The sequence below is a fragment of the Sceloporus occidentalis genome, unplaced genomic scaffold, assembly GCF_023333645.1.
Source record: "Sceloporus occidentalis isolate IW3139 unplaced genomic scaffold, rSceOcc1.0.p SCAF_1, whole genome shotgun sequence".
NCBI classification, from domain to species: domain Eukaryota; kingdom Metazoa; phylum Chordata; class Lepidosauria; order Squamata; family Phrynosomatidae; genus Sceloporus; species Sceloporus occidentalis.
The window spans coordinates 13,045,569-13,059,133 of NW_028316981.1; the positions used below are offsets into that span (position 1 = coordinate 13,045,569).

The 13,565-nt window shown below is 43.0% G+C and overlaps 1 protein-coding gene across 1 annotated transcript; it reads right to left on the minus strand.

Annotated features, from left to right (window-relative positions):
• Positions 1-247: 247 nt before the first annotated feature.
• On the minus strand, positions 248-10,002 carry LOC149320819 (uncharacterized). The gene is made up of 4 exons (XM_089504443.1): positions 9,962-10,002; positions 5,981-6,673; positions 4,577-4,673; positions 248-2,520 (listed from the first exon to the last, which is right to left on the minus strand). The coding sequence occupies exons 2-4, from the start codon at positions 6,653-6,655 to the stop codon at positions 1,292-1,294; spliced, it is 2,001 nt and encodes a 666-aa protein (XP_089360569.1). The 5' UTR covers positions 6,656-6,673; positions 9,962-10,002; the 3' UTR covers positions 248-1,291.
• Positions 10,003-13,565: the final 3,563 nt, after the last annotated feature.

Genomic DNA, 13,565 nt, shown 5'->3' on the forward strand with positions numbered 1-13,565 from the left:
GCATTAGGCAAAGTGAAGCAGCTGCTTCAGGAAAGGGAAGGGAAGTTGGACACCATTTTAACTCCCATGGCACAATGCTATGGAATTCAGGGAATTGTTTGTTTGGCACCACAGCACTCTGACAGAGAAGGCTAAATATCTCACAAAACTACAAATTCCAGCATTCCATAGCATTGAGCCATAACAGTTAAAATGGCGTTGAACTGGATTATTTCTGCAGATGCAGCCCCAGGCAGAAGGAGAGCTTGGGCCACGGTTTGACTTAAAATAGGAAAATAATAGAAAAACTCCCTTATTCTACCGGATGAAGTGAGAGGATGGCCAGAGCATGCTTCCCTTCTGCTCTTTAGTTTCATTGCAACTTGCTTTCTCTTGTTGTTTTTCTGGTAGGGAGGGGAGATGCAAGTTCCCATCAGCCACTACTTTTTCTCTGGCCAGTGAGTGAGACTGGACTGGTTTTCCCTTTGCTGTGATTTTCTTCCTGGAGGCATAGCATGCAAATCCCCACTGTTCCTTTGACCAGCGGTAGAAGTCACAGGGTTCTTCTTGCCACATCTACTCTCCTGGGGTTCACTGGAGTGAACTTGTTCAGTGTCCAGTTCCTGTGATTTCCAGTATCCTGTGAATCCACATTCAACAATAACAGTAGATTATCTGGTGACTGGCAGGAGGGATTGCAATACAGTTCTATTTATAATAAATTCTATTTACAGCAGGTGTGGAGCACCATCAGTCATCCAGATGTTTTGGCCTACAGCTCCCAACATCCCCACTGACAATATGGTATGGCAATAGTAAGGGATTGCGGGAGCTGCACTCCAAAACATGTGGCGAGTTGAAGGTTCCTCACTAATTTACAGGTTAAATTTTCAGCAACACACAATTTCATTGTTTACAATTTTATACAGATACAAACACCCCCATGTATGAACAGTTTCAGTTCAGTCTGAATGCTATAGTCTACCATTGTCTAGGACACCTTTCCCCTACTTGGTGTCCTCTGGATATGCTGGATCACAACCCCCATCATACGCAACAAACTTTGACATACAGGAGCTGTAGTCCATCGAATCTGAAGGATATCAGGTCGCAGAAGGCTGACCAAGGCATTTAAAGGCTTTTCACTGCAGTTTTTCTTCTGTTCAGCTGGGAATTATGTGGCCCTCCAGATGTTGTTGGATTACACCTGCCAGCATTCCTTACTATCACTTATGCTAGCAAAGGCTGCAGGGAACTGCAGTCCAGGAACATCTAGAGAGCTACACAGTTCTCATCCCTCTTCTAAGCGCCTTCATGGTTTCTCCCTTGTGTGGATCTTCTGGTGTCTAGAAAGATTTGAAGAGCTAGAAAATGTTTTCTCGCACTCTGAACACTTGTACGGCTTCTCTCCAGTGTGCGTCCGCATGTGTTTTTTGAGCCCTTGGCTCCATCGGAAGCTTTGTCCGCACTCGGAACATATATAGGGCTTCTCCCCTGTGTGTGACCTCTCATGCTTGGCAAGCTGCGATCTCTGAATGAAGCTGTTCCCACAGTACGAACATTTGTACGGCTTCTCGCCTGTGTGCGTCCGTTTGTGTGCTGTAAAATGGGAGCTCGAGATGAAACACTTGCCACAGTCTGGACACTGATATGGTTTCTCACCCGTGTGCGTTCGTTTGTGAGTAGTCAGATGAGAGCTGTACGTAAAACATTTGCCGCACTCCAAACAACGATACGGCTTCTCGCCAGTGTGGATTCTCTCATGCTTTCGAAGCTGGCAGCTGGAAATGAAACTCTTCCCACACTCAGAGCAGACGTATGGTTTCTCCCCTGTGTGGGTTCTCGTGTGAGTAATAAGGTCTGATTTCTGATTGAAGCTTTTGCCACAGACGGCACATTTGTGGGGTCTTTCCCCAGTGTGGGTCCATTTGTGTATAACTAGATGGCGGGTCTGGCTAAAGCTCTCCCCACACTCTGCACACTTATATGGCTTCTCTCCCTTATGAGTTCCCTCATGTATCACCAGTTGTGGCCTGTACCTGAAGCTCTGCCCACAATCCGTGCATCGGTATGGTTTCTCTCCTGTGTGCACTCTCCGGTGCCTCAGGAGGTTACAACGTGTACCAAAGCTTTTCCCACACTCAGAGCACTTGTATGGTTTCTCTCCGGTGTGGGTCCTCTCGTGGATGAGGCGGCCAATTTTGTCACTGAAGGTTTTGCCACACGCTGAACACTTGTATGGCTTCTCCCCAGTATGAAACCTCTCATGGATGATGAGAGACTCTTTCCGGGTGAAACTTTTCCCACAGGCTGAGCACTTATGGGGCTTTTCGCCGGTGTGGGTTCTCTCGTGGATAATCAGGTGAGCCCGGCAGTCAGACACCTTCCCGCAATACTGGCATTTGTGAGGCTTTTCCTTCAGCTGCATTTTCTGGTTCTTAGGCAGAGGCTCAAAACCAGATTTTTTCCTCACGTTGCTGTACATCTCCTCTTGCAAATTAGCTGCTTCCCCAAGGATATAGTGGGGCTGGACGTGGTATCCTGGAACAAGAAGCAAAACACAGTGACTTGAATTCTACCCCAACAGGGACGTAGCCAGGATTTTAGGAAGGTGGGGGGGGGTCCAGACTAAGTGCCACCATTATAATGGGGCTTGGGTGCGGCGGCGCAGCAGCACGCACCATTCATTTTTCTAATGGAAGGGGGGGGTCCGGACCCCAAGAACCCCCCCTTGGCTACGTCCCTGACCCCAAACCTTCATCTCAATGTAAGAAGAGCCATGCTGGCTCAGGGCTGATCTACACTTGCCAGAATACTCCAGGTTGCCCAGAATATTCTGGCCCCTGCATTCTGCTAGAATTCAACCTGCCTTATCTGCTGAAGACGATGGGCGGCTGTGGTCCCTGTGTGCTGGCCAGCACTACCTCTGCAAGTCAGTCTGAGGTCAAAATGAAATACCTAGCCTCATTCTGACCTCAGAGAAACCCAGAACAATTCATGTCCACAGAGCAACTTGGCAGGGACACTGAGGGATGGGCAGCCCCCTGTCATCACTGCATTTTCCTCTGGTTTTTCTAGCAATAGCAATAGCATTTCCATTTCCATACTGCTTAATAGTGAACTCAGCACTCTCTAAGCAGTTTACAATCTGTAAGCCACCCTCAACAAGCTGGGTACTCATTTTACTGACCTACAAAAGGATGGAAGGCTGAGTAAACCTTGGAGTCCTGGGATCAAACTCACAACTTTGTGCTGGAGTACTGGCATTTCACCACTGTGTCACCAAGGCTCCTTCTTTTTTCTGGAGCAAAAAGTAAGGTTTTTGTAAATGCAGCACAAGGGGTCAAAACCCCAAATCAGGTTCTGATGTTGTGTAAACAGTCCAGACCCAATTTGGAGTTTGGGAGTTGCATGGTGTAAACACCATGCAAACAGCCCAGGAGGAATTCAGGGTAGACAGTTAATGTAGAGAAGCCCTCAAGCAACAAGCCTATTTAGGCCTTCTGTTTTCCTGGTGTCTCTGGGACAGCAGGAGAAGAGAGCAATGCCAGCCTTCATTTCACATTCAGAACCAAAGGGCCTCTGATATAGAAGATGACACACAGTTATTCTGACAAGGATCAACTGATAACCAAAACCTCTATGAATTTATCATGGCAGATGATTTTTAAAACTGTAAATTTAAAATATTGAATTTTAAACATAGATATTTTAAGATGTATGTGTCTTGTTTGTTCTTTTAAACTGATGTATGTATGCATATTTGTTGGTCTGTTGTTATTTCCTGCTTCAATGCAGCCTCCTCCTCCTCCTTTTCCTCCTCCTCACTGTAGGAAGAGGTATTTTTTCATCTGTCCTGAAACTCACAGGGAAGCAGTTACAAATTAGAACAAACAGTACTAGGGATGCTATAATTTCAGAATTATTCCAATGAGCAAGAGGGAGACTAAAAGACCTTCTAAGTCCCCTCTATGACTCTATGAATGTTTGGGCTAGGACTCTGGGAGATCAGGGTTCGAATCTCCACTCAGCCATGGAATCTGATTGGGTGACCATGGGTAAGTCACCCTCTTGGTATCAGTCTTTGGACTACCATTGAGAAGCATTGGCTTTTACAGATCTTTCGCAGTTTAGCACACAAGCTTCTTCTCTTTTTATCTCCAAACACTATATAGAAGAAACCTGTGGGCCAAACAGGGAAAGTTCTTTAAAAGCCAATGCTACTCAAAGAGGTGGTCCAAGGACTGGCAGCATCAGCTTCCAGTCCCTGGCACATTTCTAGGAAAGAAAGAGACAACTGTAGCCAATGGATACAAATATGCTGCAGGTCCCTGGTGCATAGAGGGGAAAATCACACTGGCTCTCACTGGCATCACACTGGCTCTCTCAGACCAACTGGAGGACTCGATAAATGATCCACAAGCAAAATGAGAGATGGCAAAATTTCCTCCTCTCTTGCAGATTTGGGGATGGGATGAATAAGTTCCACGCTGCATCTGAATCTCAGCCAACAGAGCCTCTGCCATATTTGATTCCAGAGGCCTCCCAACAAAGGACTCAGTCCATGATTTTACCCTAACATTTTGGGCCTCCTCACCATCACCATCCATGGGAAGCTCGATCTTCACAATGTCTGACAGATCCAGCTCCGACTTGGGAGAATCAGCAGGCAAGCCATCCAGATCCACCAGGGTCTGAATCAGAAATGGGAACAGCATGTCAGACATAAAAAAAAATGTGTGTGTGTGTGTGTGTACATGTGCTCATACACGAACACTACACAAACTCTAACAGGAACAAGCCATGTTTCTTCCACTAAACTAGGGGCAAGGTGTGCCCAGCAGGCCGCATGAAAGAAAGAAGCTGGAAACATGAACTTTCCAAGATCTAAGTCTCAAAAGTGCTACAAGATCCCTTTATATAAGTATTTTTCAGACTAACACACTATGCCTTTGAATTTGGAAGCCTTTAGGCCTCACTGATGGACTCCAAAAGATATGCATAGGTTTTGATAAACTCATTTAGCATTTTAAACCTTTCTTAACTTTTAAATGGGTTTAACATATTTTCAGTCTATTTACATTATTTTTATTTAAATTTTAATCTGTTTTGACTTTACAGTCGGTCCTCTGTATTGATGGATTCTTCCTTCATGAATTCAACTGTTCACAAAGCAAACCTTCACTTTGCCATTTTATATAAGGGACCCCATTTTATTATGCCATTGTATATACAGTCAGCCCTTCATATCTGTGGGGAGTTTCTTTGAAAAAATCACGTGAATACCAGAAATAACGGGACCTCAAGTTCCATTATTATAAATGGATGTGTGACATGCAGTTGTGAGCACCCGCTGCTATCTCCAACAATGGGAAATGGGCCATCTGCAGATGCTCTATTCCACAAATGGCTAGCTTGCTGTTGCCAAGGACCGACTGTAATGGACTTGAGCATCCACAGATTTTGATATCAATGGAGTTGTGGTGGTCCTGAAACCCAACTCCAGTGGATACCAAGGGCCCACTGTACCTGTACACTGCCCTAACATTTTTATTTATTTATAAGTTCATATATCTTTTCCCTGCAAATATAGCTGTACTGATTACACATGTACTTATTTGACCTCTCTCATATCCAATAGATAAACCAATCTGTGCAAAGCTGTTAAATTCTCCCGAGACTTTTTTTTTAATAGAGAACAGGCTAGAAATATTATAATAAATAAAATACAATTGGCCCTCTGTATCCACAGATTCTTTATACAAGATTGGAGCATCCACAGCTTGGAAATATTCAAGAAATATATAAATTCCAAAATGCAAACCTAGATTTTGCTATTTTATATGAGGGACAACATTTTTCTATGCCACTGTATTTAATGGAACTTGAACAGTCATGGATTTTGGTATCCATGGGGGGTCCTGAAAGCAAAGCCCAACAGATACCAAGAGTCCACTGTAAAAAAATGTAAAAGCCCTGGATGAAAAGGAACGGCTCTGACCTTCTGTCCCACTTTCTCCGCTCCTTGGGGCCTCCAAAGGAAATCCTCAGCAAGAGCCACCGCCTGGCTGCCACTCTCGGCCCCCTGTTCTCTGACCCAGCATTGCATCTCCAGGGGCAGGATCATGAGGAACTGCTCCAGGATCACCAGCTCCAGGATCTGCTCCTTGGTGTGCTTCTCCGGATTCAACCATTGGTGGCAAAGTTCCCAGAGTTGGCAGAAGGCCTTTCGAGGTCCTTCACCCTCCCGGTAGGAGAACTGCCTAAACCGCTGGCAACGCATCTCTATGTTGAGTGCCTCCTCGTTCAGAAGCTCTCCCTTCACTTCCACTGATGAATCCAGACCCTCATAACCCTTGGGGGCTTCTTGACCACCAAGACCCACAGGTTTTCCTCCCGGAGACTGCCAGTTGGCATCAGCAACACCCTGAAATTGTCCCATAGTCTGCTCCACTGGGGGTGGATGGTGGGGTGACATTGTCCTCATCTTCAGGATCTTCTGCCCCTCGGCTTCCTGGAAATAGTGTAACCCCTCTTCTGGTTCCTCCTTAATCCGAGGTGGAGTAACCCTGGTAAGAAACTCCCCAATGGTTTCAACTTGGACAATGTGAATGTCTTTTCCACCCATTGCCAATCTCTCTTCTGATTTGTGTCCTGATGAAACCCGCTCCTCCATCGTCCTGGGTAACAGCTTCTGAACCAAAAATACAATTCAAACCATTTATTAAATAACAGGGGAAAGTCAAAAATGTACTTCTCCCTTCCCCAACATCCCTCTTGCCTAAGTATATTAACATTTAGAATTGGCCCTACACAGTTGTGGCTTTGATTTTTGTGGATTTGATTATTCATGGATTTGTTTAATAGGTTCTCTCTAGGAATCTTGAGGTCCTCCAGCCTGACTCTGTTGTCAACTTCTGCCAAAAGTCACACTAGAGGACCTAGAGATTCCTAGAGAGAACACTTATCTAGGCATGTGTAGGTCCTCCAGCGCAGTTTCATAGTCAGGTTCTGGCAGATCTTGACCACAGAATTGCCCCAGAGGACAGAGAGAGTCCTAGAGATGTTTCCTCAGGTAAAAGGAATAGTGGTTTTTTATTTGCCGTTTTTCGACTTTCATGGAGGTTCTGTGTCCCTAACCCCAGCGAATGTGAAGGGTCCACTGTACTTAGTTTCATGCGATTACAGTGAAAATTTGGTAAGGTGTGATGTTTTTAAATAAGATTTTAAAATAAAAATTTAAAAAATTAAACCTGGGGTCTCTCTTTTCTCCTCCTATGGAGCCTCACCCCGCTCACCTCTTCTCTTCTACTTAGCTCAGTGTTTGAAAGGGACTGTTGGAAGATTTTTGCATTCTCTTTCCCATCCCTTTAGGTAGATAGGGATTTCCTGCATGCAAACTCTCCTCTCTTTCTTTGTCATTCAAACTAGCCATGTGACTTAAGTCACTCCTCATTCGGGAATGACATTCTCTCTCAAAATTTTCAACTGAACTGTTGGACCCACCATCTTCCTTCTCTCTCAACTTTCTTTGGAAAGATGGTGAAATAAATATTTCTTTTTACCTGAACTATTGACTAGCTAGATTAAGATATAGCTTCTATGTAAAAATAGATTAAAGCCATTAGTAAACATTTGTTTGAACTTCAAGCAACTTGTGTTGTTTTTGGAGTCAGTCAGTTCTTAGAGAAGCATAGGAGCTTAACCCATGGCTTACTAAATCAATTTATCTCTTTCGGTTTAAAGCTTAATTCAGGCGACATCCTAATATTATCAGAAAGTTTTTGCCACCGAATATGCCACCCAAATACATCCCGGGTGTATTCCCACTTCCAGAAGTGCAGCTTTTTTCAGATCCGGGAGTTTTCCGGTTTAAGAAAATGGCCACCAGAGCGCTCCTGGAAGCAGGGAATGTACCTGCGCTGTATTAGGATGGCAAATTTGGCAGCAAAAACTTTCTGGTAACATCAGGATGCCACCTGAATTGAGCTTTAAGCAGGATAGAGGTAAATTGATTTAGTAAGCCATGGGATAAACTCCATAGTTAGACAAGACCACACTTCTGCTACTCTGCTGTTTTCAAACTAGACCCCAACAGGCTTGGCTTTGACATTTTTGATACTTAAATATTTTTATTTCCTTTACAAAGGCTGAAGCCTTAGGAAACTTAAACTATCCTAGACGGATGCAGGTGAACACCATAGCCCAGTGATGGTGAACCTATGGCACGTGTGCCAGAGGTGGCACTCAGAGCTCTCTCTGTGGGCACATGTGCCAGCACAGAGTTTGCCAGAGTTTGTTACTAGAAAGCCAGAGGGACATGGGACTTTGCAATAAGTAAGTGGGTTTTGGGTTGCAGTTTGGGCACTCGGCCTCGAAAAGGTTCACCATCACTGCATAGCCGCATTAGTGTCACCCCCATAGAGTGTCATCTAGTTTGGTCCCCACCCTGACAAACCCCTAATGATGCCCCTGATGAAGACAGCTGGAAGTAGAGGAGCAAGCAGGTCATTCACAGAAGGAGATCAAGTAGATTTAAACCACTTCCCCTCCACATCATCACTGGCACAGGCCACATCATTATTAATTGTCGTGCCATTGGCATGCCTAATGGTCGAGGTCGCACAAGATCACAGGTCCCTGCCTCAAAGGGCTTCCATAAATTATTTGACCCAGGGGAAACAAAAGAAAAGGAATGGGTAACAACAAGAGGTGGCATAGTGATTGGAGTGTTGGACGACAACTTTGGAGACCAGGGTTCAATTCCTAGATCAGCCATGAAACCAATTGCTATGCTGTGGAATTGGGGGTTGCCATTGCCTTGCTCTGAAGCTGAGAGTGTGACTTGCACAAGGTCACCCAATGGGTTTCCATGGCTGAGGCGGGATTCAAACCCTGGTCTCCTGAGTGATAATCCAGTGCTCAAACCACTGGACCAGACTCTCTAACGTAAGGTATCTCATCTCTAACAGTTTAAATAATCATCAAGGAGTCATCAGAAATTAATAAGGTAATGCCCGCGATTCAGATACAAGTCTATTTAAACTAACTTTTATATTTCTACTTTTCAGTATTTTTGCTGTATGATCATTTTCATTTACTGTAGCTGGTTTCTACAGCTTCACGATTCCACCAGATGTTGAAATTGTATCCTAAATTGTAACTTGTTTAGGCAGGCTTTTAAGGCAGAAAGTTTTTACGGCGTGCAATGGGGTGTTGCTATATGGTTTCAATGTATTTTTAAGCATGTTACTCTTTGAAAGTCCTTGATTTTAGTATGGAAATTTGTTTTAACTATGGTAGTAATTTTATTCTATTTTAATGCAGTAGGTTTTTAACTGTACAATGTTTTTTAATGTTGTAAGCTGCCTGGAATCCCAGCTCTGGGAGAAAGGTGGGATGTAAATAAATAAATATAATAATAGTAGTAGTAGTAGTATCATTGTAGTAAACACAGTGCAATTTAGGAGTTGAACACATTTGTTGTTGTTTTTGCATTATTCCTACATAATCATTCACAAGGACCAGACCGTAACAGATTATTTTAATTGTAAAATATTTAATTCTTTTTTTTTGGGGGGGGGGACTGGGGATACTATATATATATATATAATGTATTGTATATTGTAGAGAATTTTAATAAGTAAGCCGCTTTGGTTGTTTCTATTATTATTTTCAGCTGAGACTGCATCCACACTGCAGCAATAATCCAGTTTGGGACCACTTGAACTGCCAAGTGGCTCAATGCTAGGGAAGCCCTGGGGATCTGTAGTTTTGGGAGACATTGAGCCTTCCTTGCCAGAGAGCTCTGGGGCTTACAGCAAACCACAAACCCCAGGCTTCCACAGGATGGAGCGATGGCAGTTCAAGTGGTGTCAAACCGGGTTATTTCTGCAGTGTGGATGCAGCCTCCAAGGCTTCCTTTGGATTCTTGATCCCATCAGTTCACCTTGCCTCACATCCCCTGCTCCTCTTGACTCACCTCCCTTGTGACCTTGTTCCTTTGCAATTTTGCAGCCCAGTTGCAATTGCAATGGTTGTTGGAGGAGGACCAGGGGGAGATCCAGTGCAATGTAAGCAAAGGAGGCTTCCCCAATCCCCATAGGAAGAGAAGGGGAGGGTGGGGCAGGAAAGTGACCTCACAGGGAGGGTTTTCCGCCATGATGGGTTCCTCTGGTCTGGTGCTTCTTCTCTAGGAGTGAGAGACTCTGTGCATTTAACTCCTTGAGTTTCAGAGCAGGAGAGATGCTGCATCTGCACTGAAAAAATAATCCAGTTTGATTCCACTTTAACTGCCAGGGCTCTATGCTATGGAATTATTATTATTATTATTATTATTATTATTATTTCTTGTTCTAGAAATATTTGTCCTTTGTCTTACAAATTCCTATTACATTCCATACTGCTTTCCTGCTGGCATGTGATACAATAGATTACATATTCTCTTAGATGTAATAATACACAATCTAATAATGTACATAATGTACATTGTATCTGATTTTATTCTTCACCATCAGTCATTTTTTAAAAATAATTTTTATTGAACATTTTAAAATGCCGCACAAAATCTTTAAAAACATAACATACAGTATCTAAATATGCAATTACAAACTTACACACAAGCTTTCAAATGTATTATCTATATATAATATTTCACAACCTTGCATTATCCTTTTAATGCACTTGGTAATGATGGCCTTCCAACTATTCTTCCCTCTTTGTATCCTTCTACTTCGTACCATCTTTTCTATCCTTCTTACACCTTCCTATCCTTAGCCTTCTTCTCCCTTTCCCTTCTTATTCTATCTTATCCAATTTCGTTCCCTCCTCAGTCACATCATTACACTTACTCTAACCTTCTCTCACTTTCTTATACCTTCTTCACTCATTCACTACTTCTTTTCCATCAGTTATTAAAAGTTCTTGGTTCCTAGATTCACATTGTGTCAATTTCCCCCTTTTCTTAATAAACTATCTAGTCCAATACAGAAAACACGCAGGGAGAGCTGTGTTGGCCATTTAGCAAAATGCAAACAAAAAACCATCAGTGACACCTTTATTGCCAACCGAAATGAGCAATATACTTGTTGCAAGCTTTCAAAGCTCCAGGGGCTTCTTCCTCAGGCAAGATGTTACAAACCAAACAGAAGGAAAAAAAAAACAATTGGAGATGTTAGTCAGATGCCTGCGTCTTGTTTCAGTCCTTAGTAAAGATGGTATACTGAGGAGGAGCCTGCCTGCACAAAATATATCCTCCCCAGTATACCATCTTTACTAAGGACTGAAACAACACTCAGGCATCTGACTAACATCTCCAGTTGTTTTTGTTTCTCCTGTTTGGTTTGTAACATCTTGCCTGATGAAGAAGCCCATGGAGTTTTGAGGTCCAAACTTTGGACCTCCAGGTGGTTCTCTATTATTATTATTATTATTAACCTTTATTTACACAGCACTGTACATACAATCCTTTTAATTGGATGGTTCCCTGCCCTCAGGCTTACAATCTAAAGAGACATGACACAAAAGGAGAAGGGAGCGATGGAGGGGAAGGGGATGAGGTCCAGCAGTTCCTCTCTACCTCCAAGGCCTGGACCAAGGCAGGTGGACTGGAGGGAGGGCTTGGCTTCATAATGGATGGTTAATCTTCTTCCAGGGAGGCCTGTTGGAGCTAGCCTGCCTCTCTAGTAGGATAATACATATAAAATACATAGCAATAAATGATTCAATAAAACATTCTTCCACTTTATTTGTGGTTCTTCCACTTTCACAGGGGTCCTGTGAAATTGGGAAGGGGAACAATGACCATGCAAGCATCTCCATGTGAAGGTCTTTATATTTCCTTTGACTTTGAAAGCACACATTTTAGAACTGCCAAGTTTAATTTTTAAAAATGTTTTGATTTAGTTTTTGAATTCCTTACAAATATAAATTGAGTCACCTTCCCTCTTCCCTCCCTCCTCCCTTAATTGATGAACATTGATATAGACCACTGTCAATTGCCCTGGATATATTATACTTTTACCCAAAAAACACACGCTTCCACAAAATACCTTGATCGAATGGTGAGTTTTTAAACTCAAAAATATACATGAGTAAGGTAATCAATAAATATAGTAAGTCTGCAGATTTATGCAAATGTCTTCAGTTTCTCCTTTTGGTAGTCTATACAGACTGGCTCCCCACATTTTCAGGTCTTGACTTTTGTGGATTTGATTATTTGCGGTTGTGATTAATATGTTCTCTCTGGGGATCTCTAGGTCCTCCAGCCCAATTCTGCCAAAGGTTGACCATAGAGTTGTGCTGGAGCACCTAGACATCCCTAGAGAAAATGCTTCCCTAGGCCTTTGTAGGTCCTCCAGCATGATTCTATGGTCAACTTCTGGCAGATGCTGATCATAGAGTTGCATCAGAGGACCTGGATATTCTAAGGTCAGGTAAAAAGAATAAGGTTTTTTTATTTGGGGTTTTCCCATATTCATGAGGGTCCTTCACCCCTAACCCCGTAACGAATGGGGAGGGACTACTATATTATTTTTTCTGATAAGATGGTGGAGACCAAGAGATTTTTAATTTTTTTTTTGCACTGATGGCTGGGTCTCTTCCTTACCCAACTCCCTGCTATGATTTATAACTAAATAGGAGGCAATTAGAGAACAACAAAAAGTGCACCTCCATACAATGGCATAAATGGTACATCTTGACATCTAGTGTGGATCATTTTTAAACTCCTCTTTTCAGCAGCCAGTGTTGTTCCTGCTACCCTGCAGCCTTTCCAGGTCTGCCGGAGCTAATGGTTGGACAGAAGAGGATAGAGACTCTCTTTACTGCCCAGTCAGCAAAGCCACTAGATGTAGAAAGCAACCACTTCCCACAGTGCCACCCCCCCCCCCCAGGTGTCACCCAGTGTGCTCCACATTCCCTACATACCCCTAGTGACACCCCTGCTTCCACAATCCTCACAAACACTAGTTAGCTGGATCTAACCCTAAAATAATGTTGCTGTTTGTACATGTTCTAATCACAACATGGGTTTTGATGCTTCACATCCAGCTTACTCCCCTTTCTCCTTAGCTTTCCCAGCTTGGCTTCTTGTTTCATTCCTTGGCACTTTTCAGCAAGCTATTTATTGCCAGTTATTCATTTTTCTTCTTCTCTGAGTTTGGTCTGTAGATCCAACATTGTCACTGTTAGCTTCTCACCTATTCCAACCAGCTTGTCTTTTATATTATTATTTTTATTATTAACATATCTCAGCTTTCTTTCAATATACGGACTCAAAGCGGCAAACAGCAAATTCCATATTGCAGCCACTAGGATTTGGTCTTTGTTCCAGATGATTTCATTCTTTCTTTTCCTGTATAGTTTCAGGGACTAAATTTCCACATAACTCATGCCCATCCACCCCGTACACCAGTCCTTTGTCACTACTCACAACTTTATAATGAAATGGTTTCTTGAGATATCTGGCAAGTCTTATTATATGCCTTGAAAAAAAAGTCTTGTTGGGATATTTCCACATCATTTTTTGTAAAGTCTGTTTCAGGTTATTCTCTTGAACTCATCAAGCAACTTTGTATATCAGCTTG

Excerpts from the sequence above, each read along its gene's own strand:
- LOC149320819 (XM_089504443.1), bottom strand. The coding sequence starts at position 6,655 with ATGGAGGAGCGGGTTTCATCAGGACACAAATCAGAAGAGAGATTGGCA. Across the intron at positions 4,674-5,980 it reads CGGAGAAAGTGGGACAGAAG|ACCCTGGTGGATCTGGATGG; the intron begins GTCAGAGCCGTT and ends TTTCTGATTCAG. Across the intron at positions 2,521-4,576 it reads GCTTCCCATGGATGGTGATG|GATACCACGTCCAGCCCCAC; the intron begins GTGAGGAGGCCC and ends TTCTTGTTCCAG.